The sequence below is a fragment of the Poromitra crassiceps genome (assembly GCF_964638095.1).
Source record: "Poromitra crassiceps genome assembly, chromosome: 13".
NCBI classification, from domain to species: domain Eukaryota; kingdom Metazoa; phylum Chordata; class Actinopteri; order Beryciformes; family Melamphaidae; genus Poromitra; species Poromitra crassiceps.
This window is the reverse complement of record NC_139644.1, coordinates 1,049,002-1,064,383: the sequence shown is the minus strand read 5'-3', so window position 1 is coordinate 1,064,383 and position 15,382 is coordinate 1,049,002. Positions and strand designations below refer to the sequence as shown.

Here is a 15,382-nt window from a genome sequence, read left to right as displayed (position 1 = left end):
TCCTCCAGTCCACATGTCGAAGTGTCCTTGTGCAAGGCACTGAACCCCAAATTGCTCCCGATGGCTGTGCCACTGTGCCAGCACCCTGCATGGTAGCTTGCCGCCACTGGTGTATGAATGTGTGTGTGAATGGGTGAATGTAGGCATGCGTTGAGTAGGGTTGAATTAGTTTGGAGTCTGCTATACTGTAGGTTGGAGGCTTTAGCTGATGTGGCCTCCAGAAGCATCCTATGTGAGGGGATCCAGGACCGTTCCCACGTGATCAAAGAGGTCCCATAAACACGAGACCGGACAGACGTGACAAAGCGAAGCAAAATGAGACAGACACTAATATTAACTGTCCACAGGTGATGTGGCTGTGCGTACCAGACTGACCTCTCGAGGGCTGAGGCAGACGCCATTTTAAGTACGCCTATGGCAGCCCCGTATGGACAAAAAGGCACCATATGGACAAAGAGGCCTCTATATCCTTCTAAATGAGCAGAGCAGATCAAAAGATGAACAGCCACAACAAATAGACATAAATATTGATCATATCTACATGCGAAAGGGGGATGACTGTAACACTACGAAACTGTGATATATGAACAATATTAACTAATTTTCTGGGATATTATCTCTCCTCAGAGTCACCTGTTTGAGAGCATCCAGGAGGGCCAAGTATGAGTTTCCAGACAAGGACTGGGCTCACATCTCAGAGGGAGCCAAAGACCTCATATCCAAGCTGCTGGTCCAGGATGCCACTCTGCGTCTCAGTGCTGCTCAGGTCCTCCAGCAGGGGATGGGGGTAGGTGTCTTCTAAACTTGTATTGACACACTGGTACTCTAATTCATCCAGTGGCATTTATTAGTAATACAATTAGGAGTTTATTTCACAGTCTTTATTTTGTGGTTATTTAAAAGTTAAAGTGTACATGAAGAACCCATGCTGGTGTTTTCATTTCCCCAGAATGCTCCAGAGAGAGATCTCCAAAGGTAAAACCAGATAGCTTTGAAAACTATGTCAAATTCATCTCTAAAGCCCTTTAAACAATTGTCAGTGCTTGTGCAAAGTGCTTTACAGAGCAACAAAGGACATTGCTAAATACATTTTAATTAATTAAATTAAATTAATTAATACATAATACATAAATAATTGTATTACTTTCTGAAGACTGGACAATGTGTGGTGCGTTTATACTATTACATTATACTTTTATACCTCTCAAACCATTTCTGTTGCTCTGCACAGCCCAGCTTTATTTTCCAACTTTCTCAAAAGTTTCACAATCTAGGCCGTCCGGGTCGTGTAGCGGTAGATTCCCTGCCTACCAACATGAGGGTCGCAGGTTCGCGCCCCCGGGATACCGTCGGGTGTCGGGCAATGGGTCTGCGGGTGGGAAGCCAGATTAAGGGTATGTGTCCTGAAGCGGCTGGCATGTCTTGGAGGAAGCATGGTGCTAGTCTACGGCTCTCCCCAGATTGGCAGAGGGTGGAGCAGTGACCCTGGGCAGCAGAGCAGGGGGAAATTGGCCAAGTACAAATGGAGGGGAAATCTGAAAAAAGTTTCACAATCTAAGCTTTTACTCTGAAGGCAAAATCGCTCTACTTCCTGTCTCACCCTGGTTAACTCATACAGTAGGTAACCTGACGCAGCAAAATCACACCACTTCCTGTCTAGTCCTGAGCAGGAAAGCTAACTTTTACTTGGTCCCACATGTTCTTTTGGGCATGAAGTGTCCTAAATGAGAGCATTCAACCTTGTGTGTGTGTGTGTGGGTGTGTGTAGGTGTGTGCGTGCGTGTGTGTGTGTGTGTGTGTGTAGGTGTGTGCGTGCGTGCGTGTGTGTGAGAGTTCTCCCGTTCTGGAGTCCCAAAAACTGTTTGTCTTCATACTCCAAACGGACAGTAGGCGTTTTCGGACCAGAAGAGTTAGTTAAAGACAGTCATCCATGATCTTACAGATGCTCTTCTCCCTTCTCTCTCCTGACAGGAACAGCAGCACCAAAGACTTGACCCAGTTTGCTGCGCACGCTATCGCCTTCAACCGGCAGCTGTCCCAGCACGACAAGAAGCAGGAGGAGGTGGAAGCCCTGGTCTGCTCCATGAGGCTCCAGCACGACGAGCAGCAGGAGGAGGTGGAAGCCCTGGTCTGCTCCATGAGGCTCCAGCACGAGGAGCAGCAGGAGGAGGTGGAAGCCCTGGTCTGCTCCATGAGGCTCCAGCACGAGGAGCAGCAGGAGGAGGTGGAAGCCCTGGTCTGCTCCATGAGGCTCCAGCACAACGAGAAGCAGGAGGAGGTGGAAGCCCTGGTCTGCTCCATGAGGCTCCAGCACGAGGAGCAGCAGGAGGAGGTGGAAGCCCTGGTCTGCTCCATGAGGCTCCAGCACGAGGAGCAGCAGGAGGAGGTGGAAGCCCTGGTCTGCTCCATGAGGCTCCAGCACGACGAGAAGCAGGAGGAGGTGGGTGCCCTGGTCTGCTCCATGAGGCTCCAGCACGAGGAGCAGCAGGAGGAGGTGGGAGCCCTGGTCTGCTCCATGAGGCTCCAGCACGACGAGCAGCAGGAGGAGGTGGAAGCCCTGGTCTGCTCCATGAGGCTCCAGCATGACGAGAAGCAGGAGGAGGTGGGAGCCCTGGTCTGCTCCATGAGGCTCTCTCCTCCCTCCAACTCCAGGCTGTCCAGCGCCCTGCGAAGAGGAGCCATGGAGGAACTCACCCCCTGACTGACTCAACCCCCCACTTAAGGCTTGGGTGAACGTCCTCCCGTCTTTGTCGTCCCACTGACAAGTCGCTCTATTGTTCATTCTTAAAGGAGAATTCCTGTTTTTTACACCCCAGACCTTATTTCCAGCTTAAACTTAACGAACCTCAGATGTGCTTACATAGCTAATTCATGTTCTCATAATTATATAACAACCATAATGAACCGCGACGTGACAGAAAATACGTTATTTACAGTGTGAACGACATATGCCCCATTTCTTTTTTTTCGCCAGTTCCAGGACTCTACTTGGAGTCATAAAACATCACATTTTAAGTTTAAGTAAGACATGCAAATTGAATTGCACACGTTCTCTAACCGATTTTAGCCTCTGTTTTGACAGGATTATCCACACAGTATCAGAAATGACTAACTGTGTAGTTTCTCATGCTGTGATGCCAGTGTTGCAGCTGTCTCTCATGGCCAGTAATCCTCTCACCTGGACCCGTTTCACACTTATGTCCCCTATCGCGGCATACCGGTCTTATCACAAGGTTAGAAGTGGTCAAATGTCCGCGATGACGGGGCGCACTTATACCGGAAAACAACTTTCACACCGCTTTCTGGTAATTTCCCGGTATAAAGCGCATGTGTGAAAACGGCTCTGGAGACAAAGAGCTGGAGCACTAAGGAGACACCTTATCCTTTGCTGCTGCTTGAATGAGATTTGTCCAGGAGTCATTAGCGTTCCCAGAGTTTAACACATGGACTTCATAGTTTGGGAGTAGCTCCCTGTTTAGTTTTAAGAATTTTATATATAGATTGCATATATTTATCATTCTCCTAAGTACTGAATCCAATACAGCATAAACCCCTCTTTATGCCAACAGTTTATACTCAGTAGCCTATCGATGCATATCATAAACACATGGCATTACAGTTATGCAGCTGTTGCAGCCTTAATGCAATATCTTCCTTATTTTATAGATTGTATTTGTGTTGTACCAACTGTGAATTGATTTCTGTTTAAATATTTAATTGCTAGTTCCTGAATTTTGTAAGAGCATTGCTTCTCAGCCACCTGATGAGGCAAGGCTAGTCTTAATTTTTTAGGCAGTCTAGCCTGTATGTGATTTGATTTGTGTGGATGTAAAAGGTAGACAATGGACTCCACTTAAGGGATTGGGATTACCTTGCTTTTCCAAGTCCATCCTCATTGGTCTGGTTTACTGCTGATGTTTTGAAAGGGCATATGCAGAATTTATGGAAAAGTGCTGAGTGAGGAATGTGAATGGATTCAACATGAGAAGTTCAACGTTTGATCAAATTGTAGATCTTAGAAAATCTAGCTTTCACTTCAATGCAAGCTACCTGTAGCACCAATGTACTTTGAATTTTAAGTCACTTATTTAGTTTACCTGAAAGCTAGATTATTTTAATATGAAGCATCACTTTGGTTGAAAACTGTGAATTGAACACCTGCTATTTATAAACCAACTTTACCTCAGATTCCTCAATTGAACCACGGCGTTGCATGTTTTGTACAGATGCAAAATCATTTGAACCAGCCACAAAAGATTTGCTTGCTTTCTTAAAAATAAGTCTTATTGATCAGATATGAGTGTCTTGTCAGTCTGAATGATTTTGAAATGTGACAATTAGACTTGTTGTATTTGGTATAAAATGTTGCTTTTATTATTATTGCCATATAGTTTACATTACATCTACTGGGATTGATTTTTTTAACCAGTGTATGTAATGGATTGTGTTGTGTTGGTTCGGTTGCATCTATTTGTTAATTTCACCAGCTGGTTGATTTTCCCTCCTGATTGCCTGATTGGCTGTGTGAGTAGGTTCCAGGTGTGTTGATGACATTGGGTCAGGTGCCAGCGGGTGATTGGTCAGTGTTGGGGAGGTCCAGCCTTTAAAAGAGAGCAATAAGCAGACACAGGTGCGTTCAGGGGCCGTATCCCATCCTACTCTACTCTCAACCAGCCACATTTCTGTTGGAGCTGCAGGAGCAGGCTGCCGTTTAAGGTAAGATGCTGTTTTTTGGTTTTCTCTTTTCTTGAGGTAAGCTTTCAATTCCTAGTGAGTATTTTTGGCACAGGCCTACTCCGAAGCCAACCCTCCAACTCAAGCAGCTCAGCTTCATCTTATTTGTTATTTAGAACTCAGAATTCTTGTCCACAATCTGAATTCTGAGTTCTAAATCAGATGAAGCAGATGCTTGAGTTGGAGCATTAGCTTTACTAACTAGGAAGTTAAAGCCTACCTAAGGAGGAAAACTGGAAGAAGACAGCATCTTCACTTAAACAGAAATGGCCGCCTACTCCTAAAGCTCCAACATAATGGCTGGTTGGGGGGGAGAAGAGGATGGGATATGGCTTCTAGCCCACCCCCCAGGGGGGGTGGGGTCCTCTGCACAGAGGGGCCTTGCTGTTGCAATGTGATGTAAGTATTGCACGCACACACCTTTATTTCATTGCCCCACCATCATATATGAAAACACAGATTTTCCACAAGAAAAATACACCTCAAAAGGCTGAGATGGAGGTTGATGAGCCTGTTCAGTGGTATTTCTATTTGTTAAGTTCACCAGGGGCCCCTGATTGGCTGTGTAGGTTCCAGGTGTGTTGAGTGCTAGATGGGTGCCAGTGGGGTGATTTGTCCCTGCAATCAAGAGATGCCGCCAGCTTTACATCCTGCGTTAAGAGAATGAGCCAATAAGGTGGGAAAGGCAAGAACACGCCTTTAGAGGTTTTCGCCGCCATCAAGGTTTTGCTGGCCCCGGTGTTACTTCCTGAACATTCACATTTGTGAATCTCAACAAATACACTTCTATCTGTGTACGCTTACCTGGTAAATGATTGTATTATTGAATGTAGTTCCGGTTTGACTGTATTTATATGCCATTGCCGCCTGACTCTGCACACCGCTGTATACTGTGCTATTGAAAAATTGAAAATAAAATTTTGTGAATTTGGGAGGGAAAATAGAAAAGGAAATAGACATGGGTCATTGAAAGTGCTTGTGCAAGTAGGCTATAGAAATTGCATTTCTTTTTGTTTGTTTTTAATGAAAGTGATAATCTCAGATTTTCATGTAAATAGATGTATATGTTATGTCAGTATCTATCACAACTGCATTAACACAAAGGTGATTGAGCCTATGGCCCATTGACAGAAGCCTTTACATTTAGAGTATTGCAGCATCTATGAACTGGGTGTCTGTGTGTTCATGTCAATTGGCTAAAAGAAGCATGGAGGGGCAATTTGAAATGCCCCTGCCAACCTGCATTTCTGAAATTTGTATATGTGGCTGCAGCTATTGCGAAACTGCGCTTGTACTTTACATTATAACCATTTTCTGGAAATGAAAAGATTCAAATACAAGCAGAACATTGGAATTGGAAACAATATCCACTTATTTGAGGATATTCCAGAATAGCGGTCCGACACTATACTGTATGTACTGTAGTTTTGTATTTATATGCCCAATATGCCCTACTGAAATGTCATAATTTGTAACTGTGACTCTCAAAATAGGATCAAGCTCGTGTCTAGTCCATCCAACCCTGCCACAACAACACATAACGTCTTTGCACAGAAACATCAAACAAGAAGTCCCAAACTGAATGGGAGCAGCTCACCTGCTATCAGGCCGGGGCGTTTGACAGCTATAGACGGCCCCTCAGTCAGTGGGGTGGAGGCCAGATCCAAACAGCCTCAGCTCATAAGACACTTCTTAAAACAAAAGTCACACACACACAATAACACCCACCTGTGAGAACAAAGGGAAAACTACTAGGGAACAGGGGCTCCAGAGAATCAATCATATATCACCCTGTAACACTAACCAATAAATAAAAACTTGAAGAGAAAGTAAAACTCAACACAGTTTATTGGCATCACACATCAAACTTTTTTTCTTTCATATGAAGAGGGAATGTATCAAGTATAGACTATGAAAGTGCAAATACCATTTCAAGGATTAGTTGTTTTACAATAGAAAATCTCAATGCATTACAAAATATGTTTGCCATTTAAAAATAAATCACCTTGACATTGGAAGTGAAATACAAAGGAAAATCCAAATCCCATTTAGATTTGTACCCATTTCATGCACAGCATACTGTTACAGAAAAAGGACAAAATGTGTTAACTCCTCTGCTTAACCCATGTCCAACAAAGTTAGCTCCACTAACCATATGGCACTCACAGTTTCACAACTTCAAGACACATTTCAAAGCAATCAATACATTTAGATTTCAGTGGCTCTCTCAGTCGGCTAGAATATAAAGGTAACTGAGTAAAGAACAGTCAGACATAAGTCTGGAAAAGAAAATCTATAAGTGAGAATTTCTAAAATACCAACCTTACTTATTATAGATTAGTGTGATTTGGAAAATATCACTCAGCTGAAATCTCAAAGAACATATGGCTCTCTTATGGAGTCCTTCACATTGAATTTGAGCTGGATCAATGAGATTGTAGCAAGAAGAATCCACTTGGTGATAGCAAATTGTGCTTTTGCTAGTCAGTGTTTTGGCACCTATATAAAGTAGGCAGATACGGAGAGGATTGAGACAAGTATTTCTCAGACTGACTCTACAAACCTTACATTGGAACAAAATATCACTGCTCACTATGTACAGTTGAAAAACCTCCAATCCAAAACACATACAGTAGGCTTTTACTCCAGTTGAAAAAAAAAAAAGTATATGGTATATGCCTGCATATGTTCTAGGCTAAATCCTCTATATTTATAATGTTTTTATCTCTTCTATAACAGATTTCAGAAAAAAGCAACTAGCACACAATCCATTTTAGGAAATATATTAGTGCTTTTCTATCCAGGAATGAAATCAATCGCCTAGCCATCTGTCGCAAGGAGGAGGGGTGGGGGGGGTTGGGATTGCAACAATATAGGCTAAAGCCCCACACGCACAGGGAGCGCCAGATCCCAGCATTTGGAAGCCCACCCATTGTTTTAAACGACCAAACACGCACCAAGAGCGTTCTGACGCGCGTGTTGTAGTCTTGCTAGTGTAGCAATGCCTGTATTTAAACTGCTGTGAGATTTTGAGGAGCACTACGAGACAGAGACGGGGATGGAAGTGGCAGAGAGGGAGGGGGGAAGCTCAGAGGCTTTGGTCGCTGCTGGAACCTCATTTGACGCTCGAAAATGGAAACAGGTTTGGGAGTACGGGCGTCAAGGCAGTTTGACGCACGTCAGAACGCTCTTGGTGCGTGTTCGGCCATTTAAAACAATGGGTGGGATCTGACGTCTGCGGCTTAACTGTGCTAAAGCAGAGTGTCTTCTTCTTCTATCTTTTCCAACCAGCTACCAGCCTGTGACATGTTCTTCATTCCTGTATACATTTGTCCGGGTCCTACTGGAGGAATAGGTAGAGACTATCCATATTCCTCACTTCTACTTTGCCATCCAGATTGGTTTTTGGCCTTCCAAAACAAAACAAAAGTTCCTTCCTGTCTCAACCAATCAGATCACACCAAGTGCACTTGGTCCTCCCACTCGGAGGAGCTGCTGCTGGGCAGCTGGTCGGACACCGAGTTGCACCACACCACCGGAGTGTCGACTCGGACCTTGGCGCTTCCCCGCTCGGCGCGGTCGCCGCCCGTGTCGAGGGCGGCCATGTAGGGCAGCGTCATGGCGTCCAGCCCTACCAGGTCTAACTGGGTGGGCCTCTGGGTAACGGCCGACTCCTTCTCCTTCAGGAGGCCGGGTCTCTGAGGGCAGAAAGCCACCTCCTCCTCCAGCCCTTCCTGAGGCTTTGTGTTGTCGGGGAGGACGAAGACCCCGATGGATGTGGAGGGCACCAGCGTGATGCCTTGAGGGTTCATGTCGTGGAACCAGGCCATGATGTTGCCCAGCAGGTTAGCGTTGGCCGCCGCCGCCGAGGACGGGTCGCGGCTGTCGCACGCGGTCCAGTCTGTAGTGTCGCTGGAGGACGAGAAGAGGCCCGTGGACGAGTTGCTGCCGCCCGGGGCCACCGGGATGGGCACGGAGCCGCCGTAGCTCCGCCGGTGACTCTCCGAGTGCCGAGACGCCACGGAGACACGGAGGCCGAGTACTGGCTGTTGATGTTGCCCAGCCTGGCCAGGTTATCTCCCAGCTCCAGCAGCTCTGAGCTGCTCAGCGAAGCTCTGGGGAGGACCTCCACGCCCGGAGCGCTCCGCTCCAGCCGGGAGGGCAGCGAGGTGCCGATGGCGCCGAGCGACGCTTCGTTGGCGAGGAACTGGTGGCTGGCCCCGCCCGCCATCGCAGAGTCCTGGAGTGACAGCTGGATGGCCAGGAGAATGTTAGGGTCATCGTCATCTAAAGAACCAAGAGCCTGGAACAGGACAGAAAAAACCTGTTTAGCATTTATGCAACCAGGTGAAAAACAATCAAAACATCTGGAAGACTGACCGCAAAGGCGAGACCCTTTTACTTGATTATCATAGTTGTCATCGTCGTCGTGCTTAGAATTGCACCAGTTTGACAACTATAGTGTCACTACTTTTTCAACCATTTTTTGTAAGGGAGGATGCCCATGGAAATGGCACTGAAAGAAACTAGGAAAGTACCTGTGCCCACACACCTAACACCCACATTCAGAGGAATCCTGTTAAGTGAGAAATGAAATGCAGACGTTGCATAAAATAGCCACAGCTATGGCAACGTTTCACAGATGTTGCTCTTAAAAGCGGATTATACTCCATTAGCCCTTCTCCTAATGTCTCCCGCGGGTGGGGCTTGAGCAGAGCACACACACGCAGATGCACAAACACACACACACACGCAGACACACTGACAAACATACATTTGCATAATGTCCCAAGATGCATTGTGGCATTCATAAGTTGACAAGGAAGCAACCAGATGAAGCTAAATAAGTGGTAGATGTATTTAAGAGTATTGTTAACTGGTGAGATGATGCAATGCATGTAGCTGCACCTCGTTAAGGCAGTGTGTTCAGTTCACTTCAGTGTGCCCCACATTTTAGTTCAGCTTGACCATGTTGCCGTTTAAACCTCCTTAGTTCGTCCTGTGTGTTCCAGTTTGTGACATTCGTTCTAGGATTGAGTCCATGCTGTAAAGTACCGTAAGTGTCTGTTGTTGTTTTTATGTTAAATCTTGCCAGTTTCACCGTGTGTCTACGTGTGCTCAGCATGAGGAGAGATATTTCCGTTGCAATTGTCACAATGCTTATCTGGTAGCTAATTGACTGGAGTATTCAGTTTATTGTGATCTGTGCTTAAGTTGAAGTGTTTATTTCTGCTGCTGTAATTGTTAAGTAGATAGCATTCCTATGTATGGGGGGAATGTGTGCTCAACTCCATTGTGTGCGGACGCCATTAGCAGTACCTTGTTTAGCCACAGGGCGTCGACATTGCCCTCCGTGATCTTATTAACCATACATAAGGTTAAATTGGTTTATTTCTGTTAAGAGTCGACTATAGTAACTTACTCGGCTGTATGCAGCTTTATGTTATGGTTAAAGGAGCATTACAATGCTTATTGTTATATTTTATGTTTACTGTAAATGGGTCTTGGTTTAATTTCGTAATATGGGGAAATATATAGCTTTAATTTCACTGTATTTTATATTCTGTAGCCCTGAAGATCTAAGTGCCTAATTGTGGTTTATTTGTGTTATTTCAGACTAATGATAATACTACATGTCACAACAATAAATACTGGATCGCAGTACTGTTCAACCAAGAAGTTATGTCTCCTCATCGTCATTCTGTGTCCTGACCGACACCCCATCCTGTTCACTGCTAAAACCTGAAAGAGCTAGCCCTACCTAATTAGCTCAGTAACAGTAGATAATAATGATATTTATTTTTACCACACCGTGCAATTGTGGAATATTTCAATGTTGGCCAAAATAAAAAAATACAATTTGACTATATGAATTAACACCCTAAGTCTAAAGCACATTTTTAGAAGGGGGGGTATATATCTCACAACTAGAACGAGTTGTAAGCATGACTGGGAACTTTGGAGACCATGTTGTGGCAAGCTTGTGCATAATATTTTAGATCCCTTGGCGTGCAGCAGGCAGATTGGCTCGGGCCTGCGCTGCGCTGGCCAAAAATGTTCTAAGTTTCCTTTTTGTAAAACAAACCAAGGTGAGAAAGCACTGGCGGGCGAGCGTTTAATACATTTTTCAAAGGAAATCATTTAAAATATTGTTATGGTGCAGCATCTCTTATCATCAGTAAATTAAAAACCATTCTTCAACAAACATCGAGTTCATGAAAGGTTAAACACTGGTGGTGAGATGTGGTGAAAAATGCAGTGAAATACCTAAGGTGCTCTCGCTAGGGTCATCAGGGTCAGGAGTGTTGCTACGCAGACTCGACATGTCACCTCGCCTCCTTTGCCTGTGTCTCCGCCTGTACTGGAACTCTGCATACTCCTTTAAGCAACAACAAAACACCAAATTAAAAACAGAATTCACCAAAAACACTGATAATGGCAACTTCATAATCCTTCAATGTTGTTTTCATTGCAACAGATGGTCTTATGTCCCTTTTATTCACATTGCATAGACTTTTTTTTTCTCAGGTTCAAATCTGAGTCTTGCCAAAAATGCATCAATGTGACTTGTGCTAGCTAGCTAGAATTACGGTATATATACATATATACCATATATATATATATATCGTAATTCTTCCAATAAGCGCCTGTATTCTAATTGCCGCCAGTCTTCCATTTCCCGCCGGGGGTCCAAGTTGATTTAGCATAATACGCAGACTTGTATCTGTGCGCACACACACACACACACACACACACACAGAATTCTAATCCAACCTATGTGTTCCACTTCCGCATAACGTAATTTTGTAATCATCTTTCGTCTACGTAATCATTTTTAGACTTTCCAAAAAGAACCCTTTCAAGCAAAAAAACAAACTGTTAGATGCAGACGCCTGAGTTTGCACAAATGCATCTCTCAGTATTTTATCTATCTCTGCTCCAGATACATCAACCACATCCAGAAATCTCTTTGCAGCGTCAACCACCATTTCAGTCCTCTCCGTCTTCCCAGTCATACTAGCAGCACAGTTTAACACCATGGCAATGAATGCCAGGAATCGCTTCTTGTCCATACAGATAACATTACTGTGACTTGCTGGTGGTGGACGGGTTAGAGGGAGGACAGCAGGTGTTCACTCTCCCCTCCCTCCTCTGCCATCTATCTCCCCGCCTCCTTCCTCTCACCCTGTTCTCAATCTACCATCTCTGCAGGGATTGAGCCTGCAGAGAGGTCCTCCGCCTTAACCCCTATGGCCTGTGTAACTTACAATGGATCTCTAGGCAGTTTTGTTATGGCTTTCCCCAACAAATGACGCGAAAAGGGTTTATTGTCCTTAACACGTTCACTGCCGTGGACGAGATATCTCGTCAAGCAGAAACCAACGGTTGACTGCCAATGACGAGATATCTCGTCCAAAATTTTTTTTTTTTTTTTGACGGTGGGACGTCGATCAACCCCTTTTACATCTCCTATTAAAATATGGGAGGTATTGAATGTGTATAATCTATTTTACCGACCCACTAAGTGGCGACAGTGCTCTCCAGACGAGAGAAAGCCAAGCAAAAACAGCCACGTGAGGAAGCCATTCTCATGAAAATGGATTGGCGAAAACGCTTTCGCTTTCGCGCAGGGAGCTGGCGGTGGGGGATTGCAAATTTGCATAATAGATTATGGGTGCAACACACTTTGAAACACGCAGCATAAATAAGACCAGAATAGCAAAAGCTTCATCAAAGCTCTCAACCGAAACCCCAAGAAACGAGCGAGCCCATCCAGACTCGCCCAAAGAGCGGCCGCCAGCAGACAGGCAGCAGCAGCAGCAGCAGCAGAAACTCGCTTGTGACACGCCCGCTGCAGAGCCAGGGAGGCAGGAGGAGAACACACACGGAGGGAGGAGTTTGAAGGAGAGGGGGGTTTCCTGCTGTTATGGAGGAAATTACTGTTCAAAACTATTGTTTAGATGTCTGACGTCTTACTGATGCCAAAAATGAATGGTTAAAGTGACTGTTCTATCGAATTTCACAAAAAGCCATTTATCTCAGCTTAAATTTTCAGACGCTGAAACCATGCTGTATTCAAGTGCTAATGCCTACATAACTACTAACTCTACAAACTAACTCTTTTAGACAGAGAAAGCACACATTCTATTAGTTCTTTTGAGATATTTCGTGTTCACAAAATCTTAGCAGAAAATAATCCTCGGCTGTTGAAAGATGAGCCAGAATCCTCAAAAAAAAACCTTGGCAGAAGCTACCTACAGTAAAAAAAAAAAAACGGCTGGCAGTGAATGTGTTAATAAATTAAACAGATCACTATTCAAAACTTGACAAGACAAAACTGAACTAGACCAAACACATACAGTAGGCTAACCCCCTGCAAATGGGTCCAGTTGCAGTATGTAGGCAGCAGTCCTGGTGCCTTCCCCTGTTAGAAGCAGGGACATGAATCCCCCATTGAAGGATGCAGCCCCTCCTATGCAGAGACAAACATAATTAGTTTTCAATTAACCACACAATACAACAAGAGTCCCCTTCAACACAACTATTATTACATTGACTTTCCCATACATCATCATTTATAATGACTCCATTTATAATGACTCCAAGTAGTTTAACCCCTCAAAAATTGGTTTTACAGTTTTTCACAATTGTTTAAACACATTAGACACAATGTGCACAACCTGAAACTGAACATGCAAAGGCATAATTCTACTGATAAAGCATATAGTGTTTTCCATTCTGCACACCAGTGTTCAATGGGTGCTTAGAAATGTCTACTCATATGATGTATGTGTTTGTCATTTGAAAAGAAAATACCATTTAGTGAAGAGTTAACACTGTTTTGAGGGCAAAGTGTGCTTTTGCAAGAGAAGTGTAGGATTTTGCATTTTGTGTGTGAGTTTTGAGATTTGTTTTTCGGGTTTTGAGAAAGTGAGGTAGTCTATCAGGAAATGTGTTTAAGCAATTGTGAAAAACTGTAATCAATTAAACCCCCCTACTGAATCACACTTGGCATGTTCCACTGCTCCCCGTCTACAAGTGAGGTTGGACCATGGGTTGGACCCATCTGCCTCCGTTTCGCCTCCTCAGTCCAGACCAGGAAACTGAGAAGAGGTGAGAAAACACATGGGGGTACAAACATTTTGCACAATGTTTCCCAATAAATTCATTAGCTAATAAAATGTCTCTGTGTTGTTATTTAACTGTTTGAAGGGATTTTACAACGTGAGAGATTGCAGGATTACGTGGACACAGCACACGGAGTGTTAACTATCGCCCAGGCAGGAAGGCTTCCCCGACAACAAATGTAAGAAATCGGCAATTAAAGTTTTTTTGGGATTGCCGAGCAAAAGGTAGGCAGGAAATCTACTGCTGCACTACCCGGGTGCCCAATTTCATGTCAACGGTGTGTACCGGTGTCAAAGTCACCAGACATGCCAATGAGAGCCAGTGGAGTGATGGAGACGTGGAGGGGGGAGGGAAGGCGGGGCATGTTGGTCACAGAAATCCACCTGTAACCCGGGGCGCCTACCTTGTGCTTCTTGTTAAGTAAAGAGTTTGAGTGGAGTCCCACCTCGTTCTTTTTGTTCTCCCCGACAAACAACGCGGCCACGTGGGCCGGCAGAACGTTCTCCAGCAGCAGGTGGTTCAGGTTCTCCCTGGTCTCGATCTCATTCTGATCCGTGTGGTTCTTGTTCTTCAGCAGTCGGAAGCACGACTCATTCTAGCAGAGAGAGACGGGTGGTGAGGATGAGGGAGGTGTTTTTTCTTCTTCTTCTAAAAATATATATAGGCTATATATATATATATATATATATATATTATATATAAAAGTATATATGAAGAATTCATTTGCAAAAACAGGTATCTCCGTTTGGATTTTTTATCATTTTATTTTATATATTGATGTATTGAACTGTAATTAATTTATTTGGGGGAAATGTTTATTATCAATCATAACTAAAACATATTCATCTGATAATTTCCACATAAATCAACTCAATGTTTTCTATGTGCACTCCAGGGAGTATCAAACAGATGTTTGTTCATTTTAAGAATGGCGTTTACATGTTTTTGCAAATGAACTCTTCATATATATATTATATATATACTTTTTTTTTATATATATTTATATATATATATATTTAGATATAGAGGTTGGAGAGGTTTGCACTCAATTTGAGAAATTATTTTGAGAAAACTGTTATTTCAAGGCAAAATGACAAACTCCAGCATAGCATAAGACGCAAGAAGCTACTTGTTACATAGTCAAAGCCACATCACTGGCAGAAAAGCAGCTCTTACACTAGGTAAAAGAGAGGAGGGCCATGAAGGAGGGATGTAAGAAAGGTTAGGAACCAAAGGTCACACATCTGCCATCCAGGTACTTGCGAGGCACCCTTAACTCTATAGGGATGCTATCAGTCTGTATTTATGCCTGTGAGCAATACAAAGTTATTCATGTGTGTGTGTGTCTCTGAGAAATAAGGGATAAAAACGGGGAGGGAAATGGGGTGAGGAGCATTCTCCTTACCTGTTGTGAGATGATGAGCATAGTGACCAGGAACAGGGTGATATATATGCAGCTCATCACCTGGGGGTGTTTAACCAGGCCAAGCTCATTCAGGACAGATGCATCGTTAATGCT

At 44.1% G+C, this 15,382-nt stretch overlaps 1 protein-coding gene across 3 annotated transcripts; it reads right to left on the bottom strand.

The window, feature by feature from the left end:
* Positions 1-8,151: 8,151 nt before the first annotated feature.
* Positions 8,152-14,405, bottom strand: LOC310788188 (ankyrin repeat and IBR domain-containing protein 1-like). Of its 3 annotated transcripts, none has more exons than XM_083649717.1 (5): positions 14,309-14,405; positions 13,734-13,838; positions 13,095-13,207; positions 11,002-11,113; positions 8,152-9,037 (listed from the first exon to the last, which is right to left on the bottom strand). In XM_083649717.1, exon 5 carries the CDS (start codon positions 8,562-8,564, stop codon positions 8,190-8,192), a length of 375 nt encoding a protein of 124 aa, XP_083505843.1. In that variant the 5' UTR covers positions 8,565-9,037; positions 11,002-11,113; positions 13,095-13,207; positions 13,734-13,838; positions 14,309-14,405; the 3' UTR covers positions 8,152-8,189. The 3 variants fall into 3 exon arrangements, with proteins under 3 accessions (XP_083505843.1, XP_083505841.1, XP_083505842.1); XM_083649715.1 differs by having other exon boundaries at positions 11,065-11,113; XM_083649716.1 differs by lacking the exons at positions 13,095-13,207; positions 13,734-13,838; positions 14,309-14,405 and having other exon boundaries at positions 11,065-11,363.
* Between the last annotated feature and the right edge of the window lie 977 nt (positions 14,406-15,382).

What these genes read in the sequence shown, in the direction of transcription:
- LOC310788188 (XM_083649715.1), bottom strand. Translation starts at nt 11,109, where the DNA reads ATGCAGAGTTCCAGTACAGGCGGAGACACAGGCAAAGGAGGCGAG. An exon ending in ACACAGGCAAAGGAGGCGAG is followed by an intron (nt 9,038 to 11,064) that starts GTGACATGTCGA and finishes GTCCTGTTCCAG; the next exon opens with GCTCTTGGTTCTTTAGATGA.